The sequence below is a fragment of the Amphibalanus amphitrite genome, unplaced genomic scaffold (genome assembly GCF_019059575.1).
Source record: "Amphibalanus amphitrite isolate SeventyFive unplaced genomic scaffold, NRLGWU_Aamphi_draft 000367F_arrow, whole genome shotgun sequence".
NCBI lineage: Eukaryota > Metazoa > Arthropoda > Thecostraca > Balanomorpha > Balanidae > Amphibalanus > Amphibalanus amphitrite.
Genome location: NW_024881861.1, coordinates 242,332 through 264,426, shown reverse-complemented (window position 1 = coordinate 264,426; position 22,095 = coordinate 242,332). Strand labels below are relative to the sequence as shown.

Here is a 22,095-nt window from a genome sequence, read left to right as displayed (position 1 = left end):
CATTTTCAATGACTATCTGTCCAATCATTCTATAGCCTTTCCCCAATCCTGCCCAGTCGTTTCAAGCATCACGGCGATTTATCAAGGATCAAAATACAAGAAAGCATGCAGATAGATAGCATGGTGAATGCATGCAGTTTGAAACAACGGTGCGAGTCATTAAGAGGTTTTATGGTTTTCTGTTCACTCAAATTCTAATGCGCAGCTAATCGAGTGCATTACATCGGTTTTATCCTCTATTTTTACTGCTTTCCCTGGGAATTGTTTTATTTCAAATTCTGTTCACCAAAACCTTAACCAACACATGAACACAGTAAACACAAGAAGTTCGGCTGATGCAAGTTTGCGGCCCCCCAGATCCTTAACGCTACAAAGTGAATATGCGCATGATTTATTGTACAGTGACTCAATACACACACCGAATGGACACGAGTATCACAGTTGGTTTTCCGCCGCACCTTTCTCTAATCGTCATCACTCCACTCGTCTCTCATGAGATGGTCGGCGTTGTTCCCATTGGTCCTCTCCCCTCCCTCTCTGACCCCGTCCTCGGCCGGCGGCGCCGCCCTCTGGGCCGACCACACCAGCACCTGTCCGTCGGCCGCCGAGGTGATCAGACGGCCCTCACGGCGGTCATACTGACACGCCGTGACCGGCCGCAGGTGGCCGTCCAGCCGCTGCACGGGCTCGCCGCTACCCAGGTCACAGGTCACCACCTGGTCGCCGCAGGGCAGGAAGGCCAGCTGCCGGCGGCCGTGTGTGGTGACCGCCAGCTGGCAGCCGAGCCCGGCCGAGTTGGCCGCGGCCAGTCGCAGTGGCGGCACGGTGAGCTGCCGCGGACGGCCTGTCAGCAGGTCCCAGACGGCGCAGGCCCCGTCCCGGCCCACCGATACGAGGTGTCGGCCGTCCGCGAGGAACCGCAGACCGGCGACGGGCGCGCGGTGGGCGCCGTCCGGCCGCGACTGGCTCCGTACCAGTGACGCCAGCTGACTCTTGGCGTACCGCACGTCCCAGAACAGAATCTGTCAACACGATTGGGGGATAACAGTTCACATGGAGTGCATAAAGTAAGCATGTCCATAATAGAAAACAACAGCGTCAGCACGCACGTATGAACGTCAAATACGACACAGAAATGGTGACATAAACCTTCAAATGCTGTTGGGAAGCAGATACAATGAAAATCAAACAATTCACGATGCGCGAACGGACTGAGTGCCTCATGAAAACTAAGGACGATGACTCCACGATGGTACCCCATTCATTGTTAAAGCACAATACAGTAAGGACAAAAGTACGCCATGCGCCTCTGTTTGCGCTCTAACATACCCGCTTGTCGCGTCCCCCGGTGGCCAGTAGGTAGTGGTGGGCCGGTGACCAGCGGCACGTGTCGACGGTAGCAGCCGCGTGACCCCGCAGTTGGTGTGTGTTGGAGCCCGACCTCAGGTCACACAGGGTGACCGTGGAATCCTCGCCACCCACTGCAGAAAGCAATAGGTATTTAAAATAGAATAGTTATACTAACTTTAGCTACGAGCGGATGTCACATATCAAATGTCAGTCGTTCTGCCAAAGCTATGTAAGCCAGACTAAAGAAAAGATAAGACTCCATCAACGTAAGTGCAACCTGAAACTACACAGCGTTGATAAATGACAGGTCACGCATTGTACACAGTGCAGTAAAAAAAAAAAAAACGCTCCCATCTCCATTCCCCTATTTGCTCCCTTTGCCCCCACGAGACAGGTATCTCGCTAGTTCAGGGTCAGACATAGGGTCACGGTCCAGGCCCTGGGCAATAAACTGTGCCCGCATTTCCTGATAGAGCTCGCGATACTTTTTCAGAAGGTCTGTCGACCTAGGAAGCTGCTCCGTCTCTATCATCAGAGAAGGGGTTTCGGTATCTGGTAGGATCGTGGCGAGGTCGTTCACAGCAATATCGGAGCCTTTGTCGTCATGCGTATCGAGTAAGCGTATATGATACTAATAATGATAATAAGCGATAATGATAATGTAGGGACTTGATAATAAAAGAAATAATGACTTGATAATAAAAGAGTAATGATAATAAGCGTTGAAAAATGATACTATAAAAATGCAAGCAGAAATATCACCTACCTGCTATCAAGGAGTGGGCTGTGGCCACAGGAGACATCGCATGACAGATGAGCTTGTTCTTAAAACGAAAACTCTCACTTTTCGTCATCGAGTTAGTATCCCACACCTGAAAATCGGCATACAAATCAACATAGGAAACAAAGGGAAGACCGAATAAGCAATTGGACATGCAAAGTTCATACGAGCTACGTAAAAAGCTACACATTTCGCAAAACACAAGACGTGGCAAGGACTACGGTTCATTAAGCAGACTCAAGAATGCGTCTATATCTATGACTCACGTGCAGATTGCCGTCGGAGCCGCTGCTGAGGAACAGACCCGTGTCCAGCGGGTACCAGCTAACGTCCGCCACTGCCGACCGGTGTCCCCCTTGACCGGTCTCCCTAAAAAAAATGACTTGTTAACTGTATGGAGGGGTTAGCCAAATGAGATAGGTATACACCAATGACATTACACATGTCAAAGCATCCTACAAATAACACCACACCTAAAAGCTAAGCACAAGGTACATTGCTGTGCGATCTGAGGTTACTCAAAAGTAAACATGTGCTAAAAAGAACAAAATTTCGGCATAGTTAGTTACCAGTTGCTAACACCAATCATGTTGCTTACCTGTCCAGCTTCGCCACCACTTCTGCAGCATGATGATGGGTTCCAGCCAGATTGAAGAGATCATGGATGAATATGTTGCCATTGTTTGCACCAGACAGAAGACTGTGGACAGTGTGAATGTAGTAAACACCAGAGATAATAAATACAGCACATTGTGCAAATGGCATGCATTTTACAATTTGCATGGTTGTTTAGAGTTCGTCTTTTAACAATAGTTTGCCTTTGTTCAATGCAACAAGTAACTGCTCCTGATTTGGGTACTTTGCAAAACATTTAAGCAAATTAATGAGACTTAAAGGAAATAGTTCACTTTTTAACATGGGTTTTGAACTGGAATAGCAGTTCCGTAGCTTGGGCTGAGACGAGCATAAATCAGGAGCTTTTACAGCCCAACGATCACCCTAGGCAAAGATATTCTATTTCTCGTCCCGAAAAAGGTGTCTTGCGTTGAGGATGTGTGCCTTGCATATATTTCCATCCAGTATGAAAAGAGCATGGGTCCCGAAAATTCTTCAGAAACTAGAGAAATTATCTACGAGAACTCTAGAGAAATTCTCGTACTGATCAATTAGGACATTCAGGGGAACATTATCAGATCGAGCAGATCGCCCAAATGCCGGTGGCTGCGATAATTTCTCTGTTTCTGAAGAATTTTCGGGACCCATGCTCTTTTCATACTGGATCGCGTGTGCCTTACAGAAACTGAAAAGTTCTTCCTAATATCAAAATATAGAAAAAAAATCTTTTGTTATATAAAGGTTTTATTTTCTTTGCTGATTATTTTGAACATAAAAAATCATAAATCGTTGCAAAAAAAATAATTTCGTGAAAGTGAACTATTTCCTTTAATGCATAAGGCATAAGGCAAGTAACAAATAAATGAATCTTTTAAATAAACTTACTATCTTTGCTCAATGTCCTCCAATGCCAAGCAAGTGATGTAGCTGTCACTCTGCACCCTCACATCTGAACATCTGGACAGCTCAAACTTCTCTCTCCACCAGTCTAACAACTCATCTTCTCTGCCGCTTGGGTGTGCTGTTAAGCCCAAACAGTGCTTTCCTAGTAGTGAAACAAGGCTTTGGTGGTTATTCTGCAAATAAAACATCTTGAATGTGCCCAAATAAAAGATAAAATGCTCTACTTAATGCTCATTATAACATCCTTCAAAAAGTGTATTTCAGGATGTCACTAGCCACTTGGCAAGAGAGGCAGCCGGCAGGCACCTGGAACAGAGTATGAAATGAGACTTATTATTATGTTGCAGTTATAATGGAAAATATAGCTGATAATGATGAGCTATAACATAATATGTCATCCCATCCCTTGCTTTCCTTTCTGACTTCAATGTTTAAGTTAGTAGTTAATTAGGTATGTCATCAATATTTTTATTTTGGCTACCAGTAGGACCAAGCACCTTTTTTGAGCACTTCACTCCAGGTTGGAATTTGTCATTTAAGGTCATCAGGTTATATCAGTTGGTGACATACCAGGGAAATAAGCTAAAATTAGAGCGCTCTATTTATTGCTCCTGCCCCATGTTGAAGAGATACCCCTAAAAGCGTGATCTTTTATCGGCCCTTACGCAGCAAGGCAGTAATTCTCAGACCGGTGGATGGTATCAATAGAAAGAGAATGCATCAAAGATTAACATGAATTAATAAAAATAACATTAAAATGTTAATTAAGCGTGGAAATTAGTCCCAAACATAAGCTAATTATTGCTCCTACCTCGGCGACGGCGCTCCCCGCAGTCAGCGGAGAAGCTAAAATAAAAGCCACCATCCTCCTCCGTAAGTCAATTTTAGAGCGGCCGAGTGGGCCGATGCGCGTATTTACAAATTGCAACCGAGCTCCGCCGTGGGGTAAGGTGGGCAGGGGTTTTCGCACTACGGCTGCGGTTGAACTACCGTCTGTGGTAGAAACTTCAGGGCGATGGCGCGTTTCATACGAAATGTGGCGCAATGTTTGTTTGCTTCTGAACTTCTACTGTTATTGCTGTGAATTCTTGAAGTGGGAGTGTTTCAATAACAATTTGTGGATTATTTGAGTTTCTTTATATAAACATAAAATAGTATTATGAAACATTGTGTGGAAACTGCAAATACTGATATGATCAATTACTTAGTTTGGGAATTGATACACATTTTGTAGAGATTTGTCTGACAAATGGTGTAACAAACCTCAAGCATATCATGATCTGAAGCTGTTGCAACAAATCAAAATTGCTTTGTTGGAAAGACTGGAGCATGGTTCAAGATGATGTGTAAAAATTCAAGATTTGTGGGAAAGCTTGTGACTGTAGAACGGAAACAGTTCTATATGATGGCTCAATCAAACATGGAAATGGACGACAAAAGTAGAGTTTCATCATTCCGCATGTGAGAATAACTTCATAAATTCACAATTCTTGTAGTATTTCATTCTTCTTATGTACAGTTATAGGTGTTGTTAGGGTATTTGAAATTCATTGTGTCAGTCGAGATATAGATGGATTGCGGACAAATTTTATAATCATTGCATGGAAGCTAGGTATAAGGTACTTGTTCGGTAGAAAGGTATTGATGAATGCCATGAGAAGGTTTTTTATGATTTAATATATGGTCGTTGATGTGCCTACAAAAATGCAAGCTTACTAGCAACTAGTTTCTGAATCAAATCGAAAGTATTTGCCATGAATGTAAATATGTACCTGCAAAATATGTCAATAAATTTGTGTGTTGTTGACCAGAGAGCTTTATCATCTGGGCATTTATGTCGCTTCTTGCATTAGGTGTTAAGCATAGTAATTACGGATGAACTTTGTGCCAATATCTTCAATGCACAATGTATGTAGCATGTCTACAACCCTCACTGATCCTAGCTATAGGCATTTGGCACCAGCAAGACCAAGGGCATGAACTTCACAGTTGCTCAACCTTTTGTCATGTACCACCAGTCACTTTTTTACTTAGGTGCACATAGCAGTGCACACAACAGTCAACAGTCAGGAGTAATTATTGAATATCACATTTATTATGCATCACTTGTCAAACAAGAGCATGATGACACACATTTTGACAAGCAATCATGGTAGTGTTTCAATAAGTTGGACAGTCATCTCCCTGGGCGTCATTTTTCCAGGAAGGTACCTCTGCACTCTGCAGGTGTTGTGGTAGGCTAGGTTGAACTGGGTCAAGTTAGGCGAAGTAAGGTGGTTAGGACCCGGTCGGACCGTAAGGCCTGGTGAGGTTGATTTCAATCTTTCATTCTAATTTGACATAACCTATTACCTATGTTTTTGCTCCAGCCTGAATTTCATTATGTAATGAGTTAATTTTGCTTTGTTTTTATCTGTCTTGTTTTGTGTTTTTGTCCCTTTTATTTTGCCCCATAGGCAAGGGTGGAGCTTTTCCAGGGAAGGTGGTCAGGAGCATGATTGGAGGCGCTCAACCAGACGGCATAGGAGGGCACGGTTTCTGAACGCGCACTGATGCCTGATTCAAGCCACGCTGTCTTCATGCGTGGCGGCGCGCTACTTAAAAGTCCCTAAAAGCATAGGTGTAGCAACGTATCTCTTTGGTGAAGGATACCTTTCACCAAAGTTTCAGATTGGTGAAGGATCCTTCACCAATCTTGGACAATGCAAGGGAGGGTCTTCACCTACCTATGCTTAGAACTACTGGATTCGACGGTTGATCAAATGTCTGTTTTTTAACCCGCGCCCGGCTGGGGGTCCTGGATTTCCACGCCCTGCTGGGGGGGGGGGGGGGTGTTTGAACACCCCCCTTCTAACTCGGCTCCTGGGCCACGTAGCGATACGCAGAAGGCGGCGTTCGAAAGAGCGCCAAAAATAATGACGAAATCACTTCGGTCACTTTTTTGGTCAGGTCAAAGGTCAGGTCACCAGAGGTCATTGAAGGCAAAATTTCGCCGATTTCCAGGTCGAATGTCGACAATTTCCAAGAAACCAACGCATAGCTCGGGAACCAATAGAGCTACAGCGCCACGGAAAAGCGCATTCGATAGCCCTATTAACGCCCTTTCTGAGTAATTCTCTCAGATTTGACCTAACGTCAACGGTTTTGCCTGCAGGGGGCAAAAACTGCAAAAATAGCCGATTTTTTCGGAAAGTTTTTCTGCAATAACTTTTGACCCAAGCCTTGTACGAGCTTACTTTTACCGGCATCGAGTTCCTCTCGTCAAGACGCATCGAATGAACTATAACTTGACCTTGAAAGGTCAACTTGAAAATTTGACCTCAGGTCAAGGTCATGACCTGACCGGACATTGTCATGTTGCATATTAGTGGATCTGTATCGTCGAGCTGAACATATATAAGGCGTTTTCATCGCTCTAGCATGCCTCTTTCAAAAGTTAGTCGCAAAAAACTGTTAGATACCATTCGTGACCTGAGATGACCTTAGGGGCATAAACAGGGGTCACGGGTGCCGTTTTCATGTTCAGTGTGTCAAAGTTACTTGTAATTTAGTGTTTGAGAGTGTTTAGAATGACTTTTGTCCGAAAAAGACGGTTTTGAATTTTCTCCCATTGACTTATAATACCTAGAGAGGTCGCAAAATTGACCCGACCTTAGGTCACCGATATGAAAATTCCGAATTTTGTACATACTGTTGCACTTATCAATTGCTGAAAGCTTCAAAGCGATCCGTCACTTGGTGTAGCTATGGCATACATTGAAACATTTTATGATGTGTTTATGAAGTGAGGTCACTTGTAGCGACCTGGTGACCTGACCTTGAAGGACCCTGGTCTGAAATTTTCACAAAATGTATAAAATTGATAGATGATAAGGTGCCGCCGTTTTTCAGATATCCGCGAAAACCGCAGGGGGGGGGGGGGGTGTTCAAAAACCTCCCCCCCCCCTCCCAGCAGGGCGCGGGTTAACACACTTTGACCATTTGCCCCAGTAGTCAAAATTCCTTAGCCGAGGCCCTGATTTACATCTTGTTGTCATGACAAGATGCACAATTCAGTTTTAGGCAGGCATTGAAAATTTGACGTTAATGGGATGATAAGGGCGTAAGATATCTGCAAAAAACAAGGGGTTGGCGAAATTCGCCCCCCCCCCCCCGCTTGCACTGTGCGTGTTGGTTGGCACGGTCCTGTCCCTTTTCATAAGGTTCAGGTGGCATCCTTCACCAATATTTTTGGCGCTCCTACACCCATGCCTAAAAGAACGGGAAGTGATGCCGATAGAACCTTCAATCATTCTGGGCTAACGCTTATGACTTGGAAAAAGTCGCGATCCCAATTCAATCGAAAACCTGTGGGCTCTTGTTCAGCAGGAGGTGTATGAAGAGCCACCCGCCATAAGCACTGCTCAACCGCAGGCACAGGTTTAGACGGCGGTGGTCCGCATCAAAGCCAGTGTGCTGGAGAATCCATTGGCTGAAATGCTCCAGAACATTCGCCACTGTGTGGGTTCCTCATTTCCTCTCTGACTGTCCTTTGAAACCACTCCAAAGATATGCAGAAACCAACGAGGTGAGTAAACTGTGTTTTTATGAAAGGTGGCTACAAGCTCAGTTAAAAGAAAAAGTACCAGATTGTTTTGCTTTTACAGCGGGAAGAAAGGTGTCTGGATAATTTCGTTACACCCGCTGTGATGTTCAAATGGTTGCTAAATTCGAAATCAGCTCCAAAAACTAGCCTAGAAACATGTAATACTCGAAAAAGTGAACCGAGGTCATCAAAGGTCATTGAGCTGACCTGACCTTCAGGTGACCTTGACACCCACCATAATGCATGGGACCAGCATCATATCACATGTTTCAACGCTTGAAACCACGTGAAAACTGCAACCGCGCGGCTAATGCGAGCCGACATACGCCGAATCGCGATTCGGGCCAAACATGGTCTCGAGAAATAGGTCACAGGTCAAAGGTCATTTGGGTCAGGGTCATTAAATTTTCAGGGTAGGTGTAAAATTGATAAAATCGGGGGTATTGAAAGTTTCGTCGCGATCGGACGGTTTTTACGCGAGTTACTCGCGAAAAACCGATATAGCGCACCCAAAAAGGCAGAAATATGCACATGCGATATCCTATACTGCGAAAAAAGGTGCATCATTTTCGAACGTCGCCGACAAATTGTAATTACCCTAAGCTCAGGCAGATGTATGGTAGAAAATCCCCCAAGTGAAATACACTACGGCGGAAATAAAATACCCTACGGCGGAGCTCGGTTGCAATTTGTAAATACGCGGCCGATGCGGGGCCACCAAACTGAGGTGAGACGCGGCTAGCAATTGCAAACCGCCATAGAAATCAATACGTACAATATGGGATGATTACTCTGAAGCTGGAGTGAAGGCATGAGTAGATTGCAAGAAACGAAATGCATAGATTGGTTGAATTATGTACAATAGGCACAGCTCAGATGAAGCCATTTCTATGATGTTGACATATGACATAACCCTTCCTCTCCTCACCTATGACCTAAGTGCATTGGCAGTTACCGGCATAGTTTTTGAGCACGAGTGTAATTCGCCATCGGGCCGCAATGCATGTTGCTAGGCTGCTGCAATTACAACGAACATACGAATACTGCCTTCATTTGTAGACGTTTGTTTTTTTAGGCGGTCTTTGACGTGCAAGGGGGCATACCTGTCGACAACATGAGTTTCTCCGAATTTCAAAAACTCCCAGAATTTCAATTCCTTATGCACTGTTGTAGGTACAGCTATGTTCACAAGTTTTCGTTTCCTCCTGTTCTAGAAAGGATGATATTTGTCGATTTCGTGCGTCGCTGATAGGAGGGTGCGTTTAATAATTAGGCCCAACGCTTTCTGCATCCGCGAGTACCTTCAAAAGGGAACAACAGTTTCCATTTATTACACTATGGGACATGTGACAAAATGACAACTGGAACACGCATGAAACGGAGCTCATATCCCTAAAAATGTCTACAATCACTTCTTTTCTGACACTATTAGCAAATACCATCTCAAGTTGGGTGGTTGACAGACAGTCAATGGAGATCTGGGGAGACTGAGTGATGCCAATTCACCACTTAACTGATAATGAGGGCCGAGGGAAGAGAAACATGCAACATGCACAACTGACAACTTGACAAGTGACAAAACACTACCACTATTGCGCAGTGCACAACAAATTACAGCAGCTAGCCCAAAAAATGCTTTTGGTGGCTAATTGCAAAACGAGTCACTAATAAATGTCTTAGTTGCAGCTGAACACTGCACAATAATCACACTGTTCACACATTGAGTGAGATGCCACAGGTGGTTTGAATCACACTTTGATTCAACTGCAAATCTGAAGTGTTGTCATGAGGTTCATGCCTCCATGATCACAGCACTTTGGTTGTGGTTGGCATAACACTTGTAGTCTGCAGAGTTCCACATGAACTGCAGACACCTCATCTGGTGGTCTTCATGTTGCTCAACTTCTTCAGGAGGCAAATGTCGACCACCCAGCGGAAGCATGGTCCTGCAGAAAAGAAAGGTAATGCATAAGGTACAAACATTATCTGCTGAAACAGCCCCTTCAATTGGCTGTTATTAAACTTTTAACATAACATAACAACATGTATTCCATGTATATTACATTTGTTGAAGTAAAATACTGCTGGCTATTTCAAAACCAGAAAATGTAATTATATTGTGGCATAATTCACATGCTCAGCTATCAGTATCAAATAATAATTAATTTAATATTTGGCATATTCTATATAACACATTCATGGAATATTCTACTTCACGTCACAAGGACTCACAATCTTTCTGTTGGGTGTTTGATTGACGCATTAACTAAGTTTGTCTTAGGTTTTCTTATTGCAAAAAAAATCATATTGCATTATTGTATCAAAATACTGCCAGCAATAACAAAACAAGAACATGAAATGTCAATGAGCAATCCGCCTTTCCTAAAAAGGGATTACTTTGAAAGGAATTTTAGTTTCTTTTCAGGAAAAGGAGAAATGATTATCAGGTAATTATCAGAAAACCACTCAACCAGCAAGTGGCTGGGTGGTTTCACAGCAAACATCAAGCCAAAACATATACTTACATTTATCTAACAATTGAGCCATTTGACTACTACAAGGATATGTGAGCAAAATAAGAATCCAATTATCCTATGTTGACTTCCTTGCAAAGTTTATGCCTTATTTTATGAAAACGTGTCACTAGAATATGATACTTATCATCGAATATTATTTAATTTACGATTTATTTCGATCGGAATGCACATGGAGTCCCGCGCCATTTTCGTCGACGATGAATATGATCGTGTTTCATGAAGAGATAAGGGGTTTCAATGGTCTTTCAAAGCAATAATTTGATGCAAAAATTTGTAGGAAATAATATAAAGCTGGTTCAAATGGCCATCAACCATTTAAAACACCGAAAATACTCACAACTCCGTCCCGACGACCACGCAGCGCCGCGCACGCCACACTACTGGCACAATGCCAAAACTGCTGTCACAGCGGAAATGTTTTTTTTTCTCGATTGCAATTGTGGAATTATTTATTAAACAGAAGATGATCTTTCCGAAAAACCGACTGATTTCATACACAGATGCATGGAAAATAAAAAAATCCCGGTAAGTTTATTTGTATTGTTTTGTCGATTTTGACATGCTCCTAGTTTGCAGCCATATTTCGATATGTTCTACAGGGAGTTCAGAATTATTTCAGGACCAATCTTTTCCTCATTCATTTTCCCGTCGATCATGAAATTTTTAGAGCGGAACAATTAGTTTCCAGGCGGTCCGAGCGGTTTTCGTGAGAAGGGTGCAAAAATCGGCGTCATTTTTAGAGCCTCGACACCAGCTTAACACAGGACCCTATGGGAGACGGTGAAGTAGCGGGAGCAATAAATAGAGCGCTCTTATTTTAGCTTATTTCCCTGGTGTGTCACCGACTGATATTGTTTATGCAATGACAAGATCTAGGTAAAATGCTCTTCCACAAGGACTTGGACTGGAACATCCTCACGTTATGTCAAAGTCTCTCTTATAATTGCACTCTTGACTGGCATATAAGCCAGCTATGAGTCAAGGTTGTCTCTCATATTTATTATGCTATGAACTGAAGGGTAGGATCCAAAACAGACAAACCAAGAGGCAGTGTATAGAAGACTGACTTGACTCTTGAGACATCAGATATGAAGTGTGAAACATGTGATAAAAAGGTTAACTGCTGCAACTGAGTGAAAATTTCAATTTGTATAAACTGAAGTGACATTGGCTTATTGTTATCATTATTGGGTTCTGATACCTACTAATAGGTAATGCTGATAACTAATAATGATAAAATAGGTAGGTAGGTAGATACCAAACTACCCAGTCTACTAAAATAAAATGAATAGATAGCGATCCCTTCACTAATGAATCTTTCTACAAGAAATTGAAACAGGAAAAGAAATATTAAGAAAACATTCCACATAAATCTTTATTATATCACCTGCAGGCTGCAGATGGACTGTTCGGGGTTTCGCCTTTACATCTGCACCCCGTAGTTATGATTTGGTACTGGGCAAGGTACTGGGAATGGGTCGTGAATAAATATAATAATGCAGAAATAATAATGTGGATTAAAATAATAAAATAATAATGTGGATTGCCATGTGGATTGGACAACACAACTGTGATCCACTGCGCCATATATGCCGACGTAGTCAAGGATCATCAAACTGTTGATGTACTTTTCAAATCCTTGGTGTATGACGTCATTGTTATAAACAAATTAAGAAAATTATAACCCTTTTTAAAGGCATTTTATATATATAAATAACTTATTATATGGTCCTTTTTGTTTAATATACGATAGTTGTGATAATTTTTATGATAGTCTCAATCAAATGAGGCCTATTTATCAAACAAGCTCAATAAAAAGAGGTTTTACTTATGACGTATCGAGTTGATCAAAAATAAACGAATGATTAACAACAAAAATATTTGCAGTGTTTCGCACCGGATGGGATATTTTGATACACAGATTATTAATTTTATTTGCAATATTTCAATTTTGATTTACGATTGAACCAAGGATTGAACCAAGGCCCTATATACCGGTTGAACGCTGTTAACTTATGTCAAGACTTATGTGGCCTTGCACTGTTGCTGGGATGGATTGCTAGGTATTGGCTTGGTGGCCTTATTATTGTTGAAGTGTGAATGCCTTTTGATCGAAAATACCAACTTGAACTACTGGTATGCTTCAGCTTCCCTCTACAATGGCATTGTCAACAAAGGATATATCTACTCTCCTCAGGTGGGTTACAATCAAGTTTCATACTTTTTTAATTTGTGGTTCTTGTGAATTCCGTAGGAATAACATTCCAAATTTAAACGTCATTTGACCGTTGGTATTAATTATTTCAATTTGGAAGCAAGGTTTTCATGTCCATTTGTTTGTACATAATAGACATGCAGGGGTCTGTAAATATGGATAAAGATTCTATATAAGCCCAGCGATCTTTATCTTTGATGTGATGTGATCATAAATTAAGCTATTCCAATTTGTCTTGAGTCTTGAGATTCGATATGAGTGCGAATCAGGAAGTAGCAATTGTCAACAGATCCAGTGAGATAATAAATGCTTAGATGATTTTGTGGAGGCAGGAATGTGATGTTCCTATAGGACATTTGTTACCTTATCCAATGGCCCTCTTTCAGGGATATGAAGCAAACAAAGCCAACATTTTGCCATGCTCAGGCACTTAAAAGCATGGAATTTCTTTGGATGATTATTTTACAGGTTTTTTGCTGTGGGATCCCCATAGGTTCCAGATCTGGGATCTTTGTTCTTGGTTTTATGCCAGGTCCTAGGACAGCATGGATCCCAACCTGAGGGCTGTTCACGGACCCTGTGTGCGGTCGGACCGCACACAGCCTCCAAGCTCCGCCCACTGCGTCCCTACGTCAGCCTTGCATCACCGCACACAGCGACCGCTGTGGCCGGTCGGGACTGGCCACAGCGGACCGTCCACCGCACGCAGCCGTGACGTCAGAGCCGCCTACCCATCCCCTACCCCCACGCCTGCTGGACGTACCGCACACACCGCACGCAGCAGTGTGCGGTGCCCGTGAACACCCCTCTGTAGCTTGCCTTGAGCTCCACTGAGATCACAGAGCCAGCACTGAAGTCCATGCACTCATCCAATGCGCACAATGTCATAATGAGTAGGTGTTCTTAATTATAAATGGGTGCAACTCAAGGTGATGTGATAACTGATAATTAGTCAACATTCTTATTTCTAGGTTTTACAATCTACATCCAACAGCTTGGGGCCTTTTGCTGCAAGTCATGAAGTCTTATCATTTTGTGGCTCCTTGTAACTGAGTGTTGTAAAAGTGCAGTTTACACTTGCTCTACAGGAAATGGGTAACAACCCATAAATATCTTGTATCCATGGTTTGGTTTGGTTATGGCTGTACTGGATACCAAAACCAATGATGTTGAGCTTTAAATGCATATTTTCACAGTCCCTTTTCATAATTGCTTTGGAGATTTAAACTGTTTTCAATGACATGTTTCACTTTTTAGATCCCTGGGGTTAGCTCAATCAAACATGCCTGGTTCAAAGTTCATAAGGGCATGCCGACAATGTTATATTCTAATGAGCCTTTTCTATTTCAGCCTTCTCTCTGAGGAGAGCACAGAACAGCAACCCATAGAAACTCTAGCTGCACAATGCTGTTCGACATTCAACAAGCAGGACCACTTCAAAGGTAACCTCAATTGGCTGTTCTGCATACAAAAAGATGACCTCTGCTTTGTGCCTGCTACACTAGATTTCCATTTCCCCCTGAGGCCTCATTTTCATAAAGGCATTTTAGTGGTGTGCAGACTGCACTGCAGATATTTGAATTATGTTCTGTTCATTTGCAGTGGGCAATGCTCTCGTGTTCCTGATTCTGCAGCCCGACATGCTGCCTCATCCACACCAGAGGGTGGTGGCCACGGCCATCCTTTACTTTCTCTACAAAAACGAGCCCATCAAGAGAAACCCATTCGCCAATGTGTTCCTCCACATCATGGTAAGTAGTTCACTGTGTAACAATTGAATCACAAATTGTAATCATCGAATAACCACATATTTCGCTATTTCGTGTCGAATGTAGTTATATTGTGTAATATCTTTTGGCTTCAAAGCTGGCTATTGCAACAGGTTTAAACAATTTTTATGTGAAGCTTCATGACGTGTCCGTTATAAGCAGGGCTGCAGAGTCGGGAGTGGGAGTTGGTCGAAGTCGGCAGTTTTGCCCGGAGTCGGAGTCCGAGTTTGAGTCGTTTCCGACTCCGGAGTCGGAGTTCACACTGCATGGCTCAAAGTCATGCCCTACACTTGGTTTCTTGGCGATGTTTCGCTCGTTGACCATTCAAAATAAGAGTTTGTTGAAGCTTAGGGCAAACCCGTTTTTTTTTTTTTTTTGACGGGCGTTTTCATTGAAAAAGGCTGAAGACGGCTGCTACGTCAAAACTTGTTTTTATTTTTTTATGCTATTTAAAGGGACCCTCCCACCTTCAAAAAAGTTAATGAATTGGCATGAAAGTGATGTCGCTCGGTTCAGAAAGAGCAAAAATGAATATCTACCAAATTTCATCGAAAAATATTCACCGGTTTTCAAGATATTAGACTTTTACTTTTGTTTACTTTTTGGGATCTCCGCTGTTCCTAGCGACTTTATTTGAAAGTGCGGCATTTGTTGCGCGCAAAGCAGCATATACCACCGCGTGCTGCCAAACGTTTTAGTAAAAGATTTAAAAATCGTTAGATCTCCGCTGACGTCACAAATTCTAAGGGGGCATACCAATGCATTAGCCCCTTAGAATCCGAAAACTGCAAGTTTGAAATTCCATATCTCCGAATTAAAGCATTTTTCGATGTTGTGAATGCCCAAACCGGTATTTTCAGGCCATGGCCACCAATTTGGCTATCTCAACTCAAAACTAATGTTAAGGTGGGAGGGTCCCTTTAAAAGGTACTTATTTGTAATGCAATGCAGTGCCTTGGAACGAGCAAAGGGTCGCTTCAGGCAAGATTAAAAGATCTCCGACATGAAAGTTGATTTCATCATATGGACTTTATGAGCAATGCCCAGAGTCGGAGTCGGAGTCGATTTTTGAAGTCGGAGTCGGAGTCACCTTAAATTCCATCGACTCCGCAGCCCTGGTTAAAAGAACAACATTTTTACGTTTGTATTAACGTTACAGCAACACTCCGAGATGTCCAAGGCGCCCGGGAAGCCGACGGACCCGGCTCTGCATTTCACCAAGTTCACGCCGGGAGAGAAATACTTTGTCCGGCAGCTGATCATCAATCCGAACAAGGAGGTACGGAGCACGGCCGCAGAACGGACCTGGGTCGCTGGGCAACGATGATTAGCCGAGGTACGAAGTAATTACAGGGAAATGCGAAATTCAAGCTCATTTTCTGGATGGCTTTATATTGAATGTGTTCGTTCGAAGATTCAACAGTATCATTGCTATCTCTCCTTTGGCATGTGTCTCTGACCTGTGTCATTCCCGTTATTTGGATGATACACAAAGACACTGTAGAATTCGAAACAGTTGCGATAATTTCCAGGATAGCGCGGTTGAAGTCCATTTTTTAGGTGTGGGAGGGTAGCGACTGTCGACGTCAACCGGCCCGTCACAACATGTCAGGCATTCAATGGAGTCAAGTATCTTGCCTTTGAAATCGTTTCCTGCTCTGAAGGCAAACTATCGAAGCAACGTTTTATAATAAACTTCCCTGGGAGTGTCCTAGCGTGATTAACTGCCCATTGCGGCTCGTTACCATGGCACCGATCCCCTGTCCCGCTGTGCGGCAGCTGTTTAAGAAGCCGGCCAGTCAGCTGCTACACTCTGAGCTACCACCACCGGCCGCTGCCTCTGAGACTAGTCTGGCGGAGCTGGAGACGGCCGTACAGGAGCGGCTCAAAGATGTGCCCCCGGCGGCCCGGTCCGGGGTCAGCGTGGTGGTTCCCGACCCCGACCTGCGACCGGACGCCTCCGGGTGAGTGCGAGGACGTTTGGGTATCGTCTTGTTGGGATCTTCTTGGGAGTGCCTTGAAATTAGAGTGGAGTCAGACTGGGACTGGGTGATTATTGAGCTGGCCTTAGCTGATTGTATGGGTATCGTACGGGCTCTGTTGTGATGATGGCTGAAAGTCGACTTTGTTGATATTTTCCACCGCTGTGCAAATAACCCAAATTAAATCAGTCCCTCGACTGCAGTCTTGTTTATTTTTATATAGTTAGCTCCCGGCTAGCCGAATCTATATCCAGGCCCATCCTTTGACCACGTTTCCCCTTCGTTGTCGTTTCTAGGGCGTACTCTGAACAGAACGTCACCCGCCGCACGGTGGAGGGTGTCCTCAGCAGTCCGGCGCCCTACGCCCACCAGCGACTGGCCCCCGAGTTTCTGCGCCTGGCGCCGCCACTGCACAACTGTATCGATGAGGTCAGTGGTACCGAGGATCGGGGCGGGGGCAGAGTTCGAGGGCCTGAGGGAGAGGAAAGGAGGCTGTGTTTTGGACGTCATATTGTTAGAATCAGAGTATCGTGGTTTTCATTTAGTTCAAGTCATAATAGGAATTCTGACAGTAAAGCGTTTGAATCCAGTGACGCCAGTAGGATCTTCATCTGGGAACTAGATAAGACTGGCTGTTGGCCAGATAAGACCGTGTTGTTTTGTCTCAGTGGCGATACAGTTTGTCTTTAGTTCCAAACCCTGGGCGTAAGCAAGGTGTTGCGTTTTGCTCCCCTCTTAGCAGCTGGTCTTGATTTTTGGATGTAAATCGCCATTTTCGAAGTCGAGTACCACGATTGATGAATGCTGAGGACTGTTGCGAGTGTAAAATGTGTTACGTCATAAAGGTTTCGGATTATGTTTGGGTAAGTTGCACTTCATTGGTTGTCAGTCAATGGCTTTGTAAAATGTAAAAACTTATATTTTATTTTCTATTTTCAGTCGTTACTCCCGGCAAACTAAAAAGGAAACTTGTCCGTTTCCGCATCTGAACTATCGTTTTATACGGTTGACATGGCGAGTGTATGTACATGGAGACCGTGCCGCCACAATCTCAACATACATAGACTTTAACCCGCTCCCCCGCCGATTTCCCCTCAGATGGTGTACATGGTCCCTACGGAGCCGCACGAGCACCAGGTGGCCTACGACCCCAGTCTGCTGACGGCGCCCGCGGGCGTCGGAGAAGCTCGCCAACTGATGGCGCTGGCCGTCAACGGGCCGCTGACCCTGCAGCAGCAGAACCAACTGATCAGCCAGCTGAAACGCGACCTGAAGACCGTGTACCAAGTGGGCGTTACACCTGTCAAGGTAGGGTGACAGGGAGAGTGTGTGATGGATTGGTATTTGTTGGTTGGAACATACGGGAGGGGAAGACTCGGGATATACTAGTGTCTGGTTGATTCTGCGAACGAATGTGTAATTTTGTTTTCTAATTTGGCGTATTTCGTTGGTTGTCGTATTACATGAAACCCGTCTGATTTCTGATAAGTCATGCACAGGTTTTAATGGTTTCATCTCATTTCCTTTCCCCATCGATTTATGTCCTCAGCTACCGGACCTGGTGGAGCACAACCCCATCATCGCCATCGAGGTGCTGCTGCAGCTGATGGACTCGCCGCAGATCACAGACTTCTTCAACGTCCTCGTCAACATGGAGATGTCGCTCCACAGCATGGAGGTCGTCAACAGGTCAGTGACTGAGAGATGAACGAGGGGAATAAAGCGACTGTTTCGCAGGAAGGGAGAAAGGCCGGGTGGACGAGGAAAATAGAGGTTCGCGGAGGGAGAGGAAAGAGAGAATGGAAAGAGATCTACGAGTAGTGAAAGGGGTAGGATTGTCGGAGGTGCTGATTGCTACTGTAGCGGAATTGCGTCACTCCTGCAGACAGTTGACTTGATCCGGTGACTGAGAATCTCAGCGTTGACATGGAGAAGATGACGCATTTATGTGCCCGGTAACCGATGACATTTAAACGGGTTGCTTTACTGGTGATAAAAAGACTTGATGACCTATGTTCAGGTTTTGGCCACGATGACCACAGACCCCATCTCGCTGACCCTTTGCCATCTCGTTTTGGCTGGTGACCTGACCCCACTGTCCTGTCCTGACCGCGCCGACCCCATCTGACCACCTTGTGCAGGCTGACGACGGCGGTGGAGCTGCCGGCCGAGTTCGTCCACCTGTACATCACCAACTGTATCGCCACCTGCGGCGCCATCAAGGACAGATACATGCAGAACCGGCTGGTGAGACTCGTCTGCGTCTTCCTGCAGTCGCTCATCAGAAACAAAATCATCAACGTGCAGGTGCGTAATGCTGGATGGATATGGATTGGATGCTGGATGTCCAATGCTCGCATGTGACCTATAAGTTTATGTTATTTTGCCACGTTCCGCCATACAGGAGGCATGTAGGAGGCGTGCGAGGTGGTGTTTCTGTTCCTTTCATGAAGCTGCTTTAAATGAAGACCTAAAGGGAAGGGTATTGAATGTTGTTGCTGGTCAAACTTGCATTTGTTGTCAGCTGAAAATCTGGACATCTCTTTCCAGTTAATAGTGACATGTTAATGTCGCTGTTTCCATGTCACAGGAAGAGGATACAGAATATGTCGGTAGATATTATCGTCAAAGTAATTTTCATAGAATTGAGTTTTCTCTTCCACATTCAAAAGGTGAAAGTGTAGCTCACTGATAACAATTATTCCTCTCATCTAGGATATGTTGCACTGATAAGTCTATGTTTTCGAGTGTGAATGGCCAGGTTACATGTGCTCAAATATTTCCGTACATGGGCCTACATGTGTTTGATGATCATTATCAATGCATGACTGGTCAGGTGTTATGCGAAAGGGTGAATCATTCAATTCTCCACATTACGGAATATTGCCTCCTGGTGAGCACCTTGGGTGTTTAACGGCTGATTGCTGGTCTGATTATGGTCGGTACGGTGCCTACAGTAGATGCGGGGACTGATGCTGGATTTTCCGCTTAGTTGGCACGGTATAGCTCCGGTGTGTTAACGCGTGATAATTGTCAGACGGCTTGTCTGGTAGTAATCGCATGTTGATAACCACATGGAGTTAAGGTTTTGTGAGTCACATGTACTCTTGAAACCACATTTTCGAAATTGTTAGTGACATAGTGCGATAACGATCGCGCCAGAACTGCACTTTCACGGATTATTTGGCTGGTTTTAGCATAAACTCGGCCACCGCCAGTCTGACCACATTTTTGTCTTTTCCCAGACGATCTTGATCGAAGTGCAGGCGTTCTGCATCGACTTCATCAGGATCCGCGAGGCTGCCGCCCTGTTCCGGCTCCTCAAACAGCTGGACTCCAACGAGCACGTCAGTCAGCTGCCGCCAGGTCAGCGCACCTAGCGCCCCTAGCGGCGGTCACCGGTACCACTACTTGCGCGCTGCACCTAGCGGCGGCGCTAGTGATCTCGCCGGGTCAATCACCGACTGGGGTGTTAGAAAAGTTCGTCTGGGACATGTGTGGTGAATTTACACACGTCATAGCTGAATTCCAGCTACCGTCCGCCACCACCACCTTTGACATTTAGCCTAGCATGGCTAGCTTCCTACCACAGAAGATGACCTTTGACCCATGTCGGTGCGGTAACATGAGTCATAGTGCAGAGAACTGAGTGAACTCATCCGGATACGAACCGGTGGCGGCTGATGACACCAGGCTGGTGAACTCAGTGCACCGCTGGGACCTGGTGAATGAACTGGGAGGTGGTAGTAAGGTTCTCAGGGTCAGTTAACCTGCAGTAATTGTGGGACGTATACTTCCCTGCAGTGAATACACCTCTGAGTTTTCTCCATTTCACAAATTGTATCCAAGATTGGTCCAAGAGTGCTGGGTTGCGCTCGCTAAGCTTTGAGACACTAGCTTGGTAAAGCTACCTCGATGTCCAGTCGACAGTTGTGTGATGGTGACTCCGACACGTCCCAGCCGGAACCTGGGAGTCTTTCTGTACTCCCTAACAGCAGCTGTGAGCGAGATGTGTGGTACAGGTGTTTCTGTTTGTGAAATGTGTACTCAAACAACCATGAGGACAGACGTTTGTTCCGTGTTTGCTGAACGTTTACTCAAACAGCCTCGAGTGGTGTTTGGTACATACCGATGTTCGTCGAATGTGTGTTCAGTGTTGGATGTACCGGCATGTATTCACACCAGTGACAGTGTACCAGCGAATTGGGGCTTGTATTTGTGTACAATGTACTATGTATTGCATGGCGGTGGTCGGGAATGACCCGCATGTGTGCCTGGGACGTTTTGAGGTCCGAGGTAAGAAGACGAACGATGGCACTTGATGTGTTTGCGTCATAAGAGGTGTCATCTGCCGATGTCCGCAGAATATAACGTTTTCCACATCAGGTGTTTTGCGAATCTATATTACTATTTGAGGAGGGTGCGTCTGTCCGTTACCGAGGTCCCGACTTGGTCGTGCTTTGCGTGGACTACAGGCCAGACCGTTGCACCTAGCGCGGTGAAACTTGCACAACTTATAGATCAAGGATGCGCGACGTGCCTTTGAGGGGTCTCAGCTCGATCGGATTCATAGGGAGCGCGTGGCGCATGCTCAAAAAGTGCAAATTCGCGTCATAGACTTTACATGTATAAATCTGCGTGCGAAATCGGGCGAAAACGGCTTATTTTGGCCGACACGGGTCCGGTCCCGGTGCCATATCTTAGTGACCAGGGGTCCGATCGGCACTGGGAAAACGGTATCGTGTAAATAATTGAACGGGCTATCGAATGGTGTGCGGTGCAGGGGATGGCACGCGCCACGTGCACCGTGGAGGGCACTTTTGTTGAAAAAATGCGGTTTTTGACGGATTTTGGAATTGATTTTATTTTTAGGTGACCGTTAAACGGAGCGAGTTGGAACAACGCCTGTTGGCAAGATAAATGTACCGCCTCTCATATAAAAAATGTGAAAAGCTGATTGATCCAAATCAAGGTGGTGCAAATCACGGGAGAAAATGGTGTATGTCAATGATGTGCCACTTTATTAATTACACGGGTTTTACTGCATAACCTGATACCTTTGGCAATTGAATATGGTACCATTGGATAGAGCATTCAATTCTGTCCAAGGCTCAGTCTCCATTTTTGCATGATGATCAACAGTATTTTTAAAAATGTAAATGTTCCAAACCATTACATCGTCATTTTTAGCGAAATTCATCGATGGCCCTCAAAAGACTTCACGCCAGTTTTCGAATCATTCTATAGAAAAACGCATGATTATCCGACACGGGCACCTCAATGCGATGGATCTTTTTTGTTTCATTACAAAATGTTTGGCCGTCAAAAAGCAATCGAACGAAATGGATGCCAACCTAA

At 44.6% G+C, this 22,095-nt stretch overlaps 2 protein-coding genes across 4 annotated transcripts; one reads left to right on the top strand and one right to left on the bottom strand.

The window, feature by feature from the left end:
• Positions 1 to 375: 375 nt before the first annotated feature.
• LOC122389670 (DNA excision repair protein ERCC-8-like) lies at positions 376 to 13,373 on the bottom strand. 3 transcript variants are annotated; one of them, XM_043381903.1, is made up of 7 exons: positions 13,350 to 13,373; positions 3,632 to 3,955; positions 2,730 to 2,831; positions 2,398 to 2,500; positions 2,117 to 2,222; positions 1,330 to 1,481; positions 376 to 1,022 (listed from the first exon to the last, which is right to left on the bottom strand). In XM_043381903.1, the coding sequence occupies exons 2-7, from the start codon at positions 3,835 to 3,837 to the stop codon at positions 465 to 467; spliced, it is 1,227 nt and encodes a 408-aa protein (XP_043237838.1). In that variant the 5' UTR covers positions 3,838 to 3,955; positions 13,350 to 13,373; the 3' UTR covers positions 376 to 464. The 3 variants fall into 3 exon arrangements, with proteins under 3 accessions (XP_043237838.1, XP_043237837.1, XP_043237836.1); XM_043381902.1 differs by lacking the exon at positions 13,350 to 13,373 and adding an exon at positions 12,341 to 12,397; XM_043381901.1 differs by lacking the exon at positions 13,350 to 13,373 and adding an exon at positions 12,159 to 12,348.
• LOC122389669 (CCR4-NOT transcription complex subunit 11-like) lies at positions 12,612 to 21,119 on the top strand. The gene is made up of 10 exons (XM_043381900.1): positions 12,612 to 12,968; positions 14,337 to 14,428; positions 14,589 to 14,737; positions 15,915 to 16,034; positions 16,535 to 16,719; positions 17,034 to 17,166; positions 17,836 to 18,045; positions 18,287 to 18,426; positions 18,879 to 19,044; positions 19,983 to 21,119. The coding sequence occupies exons 1-10, from the start codon at positions 12,910 to 12,912 to the stop codon at positions 20,115 to 20,117; spliced, it is 1,389 nt and encodes a 462-aa protein (XP_043237835.1). The 5' UTR covers positions 12,612 to 12,909; the 3' UTR covers positions 20,118 to 21,119.
• The last annotated feature ends 976 nt before the right edge of the window (positions 21,120 to 22,095 follow it).

Coding starts and splice junctions, on each gene's coding strand:
- LOC122389670 (XM_043381903.1), bottom strand. CDS start 3,837: ATGTTTTATTTGCAGAATAACCACCAAAGCCTTGTTTCACTACTAGGA. Junction 2,832..3,631: donor GAGGACATTGAGCAAAGATA/GTAAGTTTATTT, acceptor CACTGTCCACAG/TCTTCTGTCTGGTGCAAACA. Junction 2,501..2,729: donor GTGGTGGCGAAGCTGGACAG/GTAAGCAACATG, acceptor CATTTTTTTTAG/GGAGACCGGTCAAGGGGGAC.
- LOC122389669 (XM_043381900.1), top strand. CDS start 12,910: ATGCTTCAGCTTCCCTCTACAATGGCATTGTCAACAAAGGATATATCT. Junction 12,969..14,336: donor GATATATCTACTCTCCTCAG/GTGGGTTACAAT, acceptor TTTCTATTTCAG/CCTTCTCTCTGAGGAGAGCA. Junction 18,046..18,286: donor TGGGCGTTACACCTGTCAAG/GTAGGGTGACAG, acceptor TTATGTCCTCAG/CTACCGGACCTGGTGGAGCA.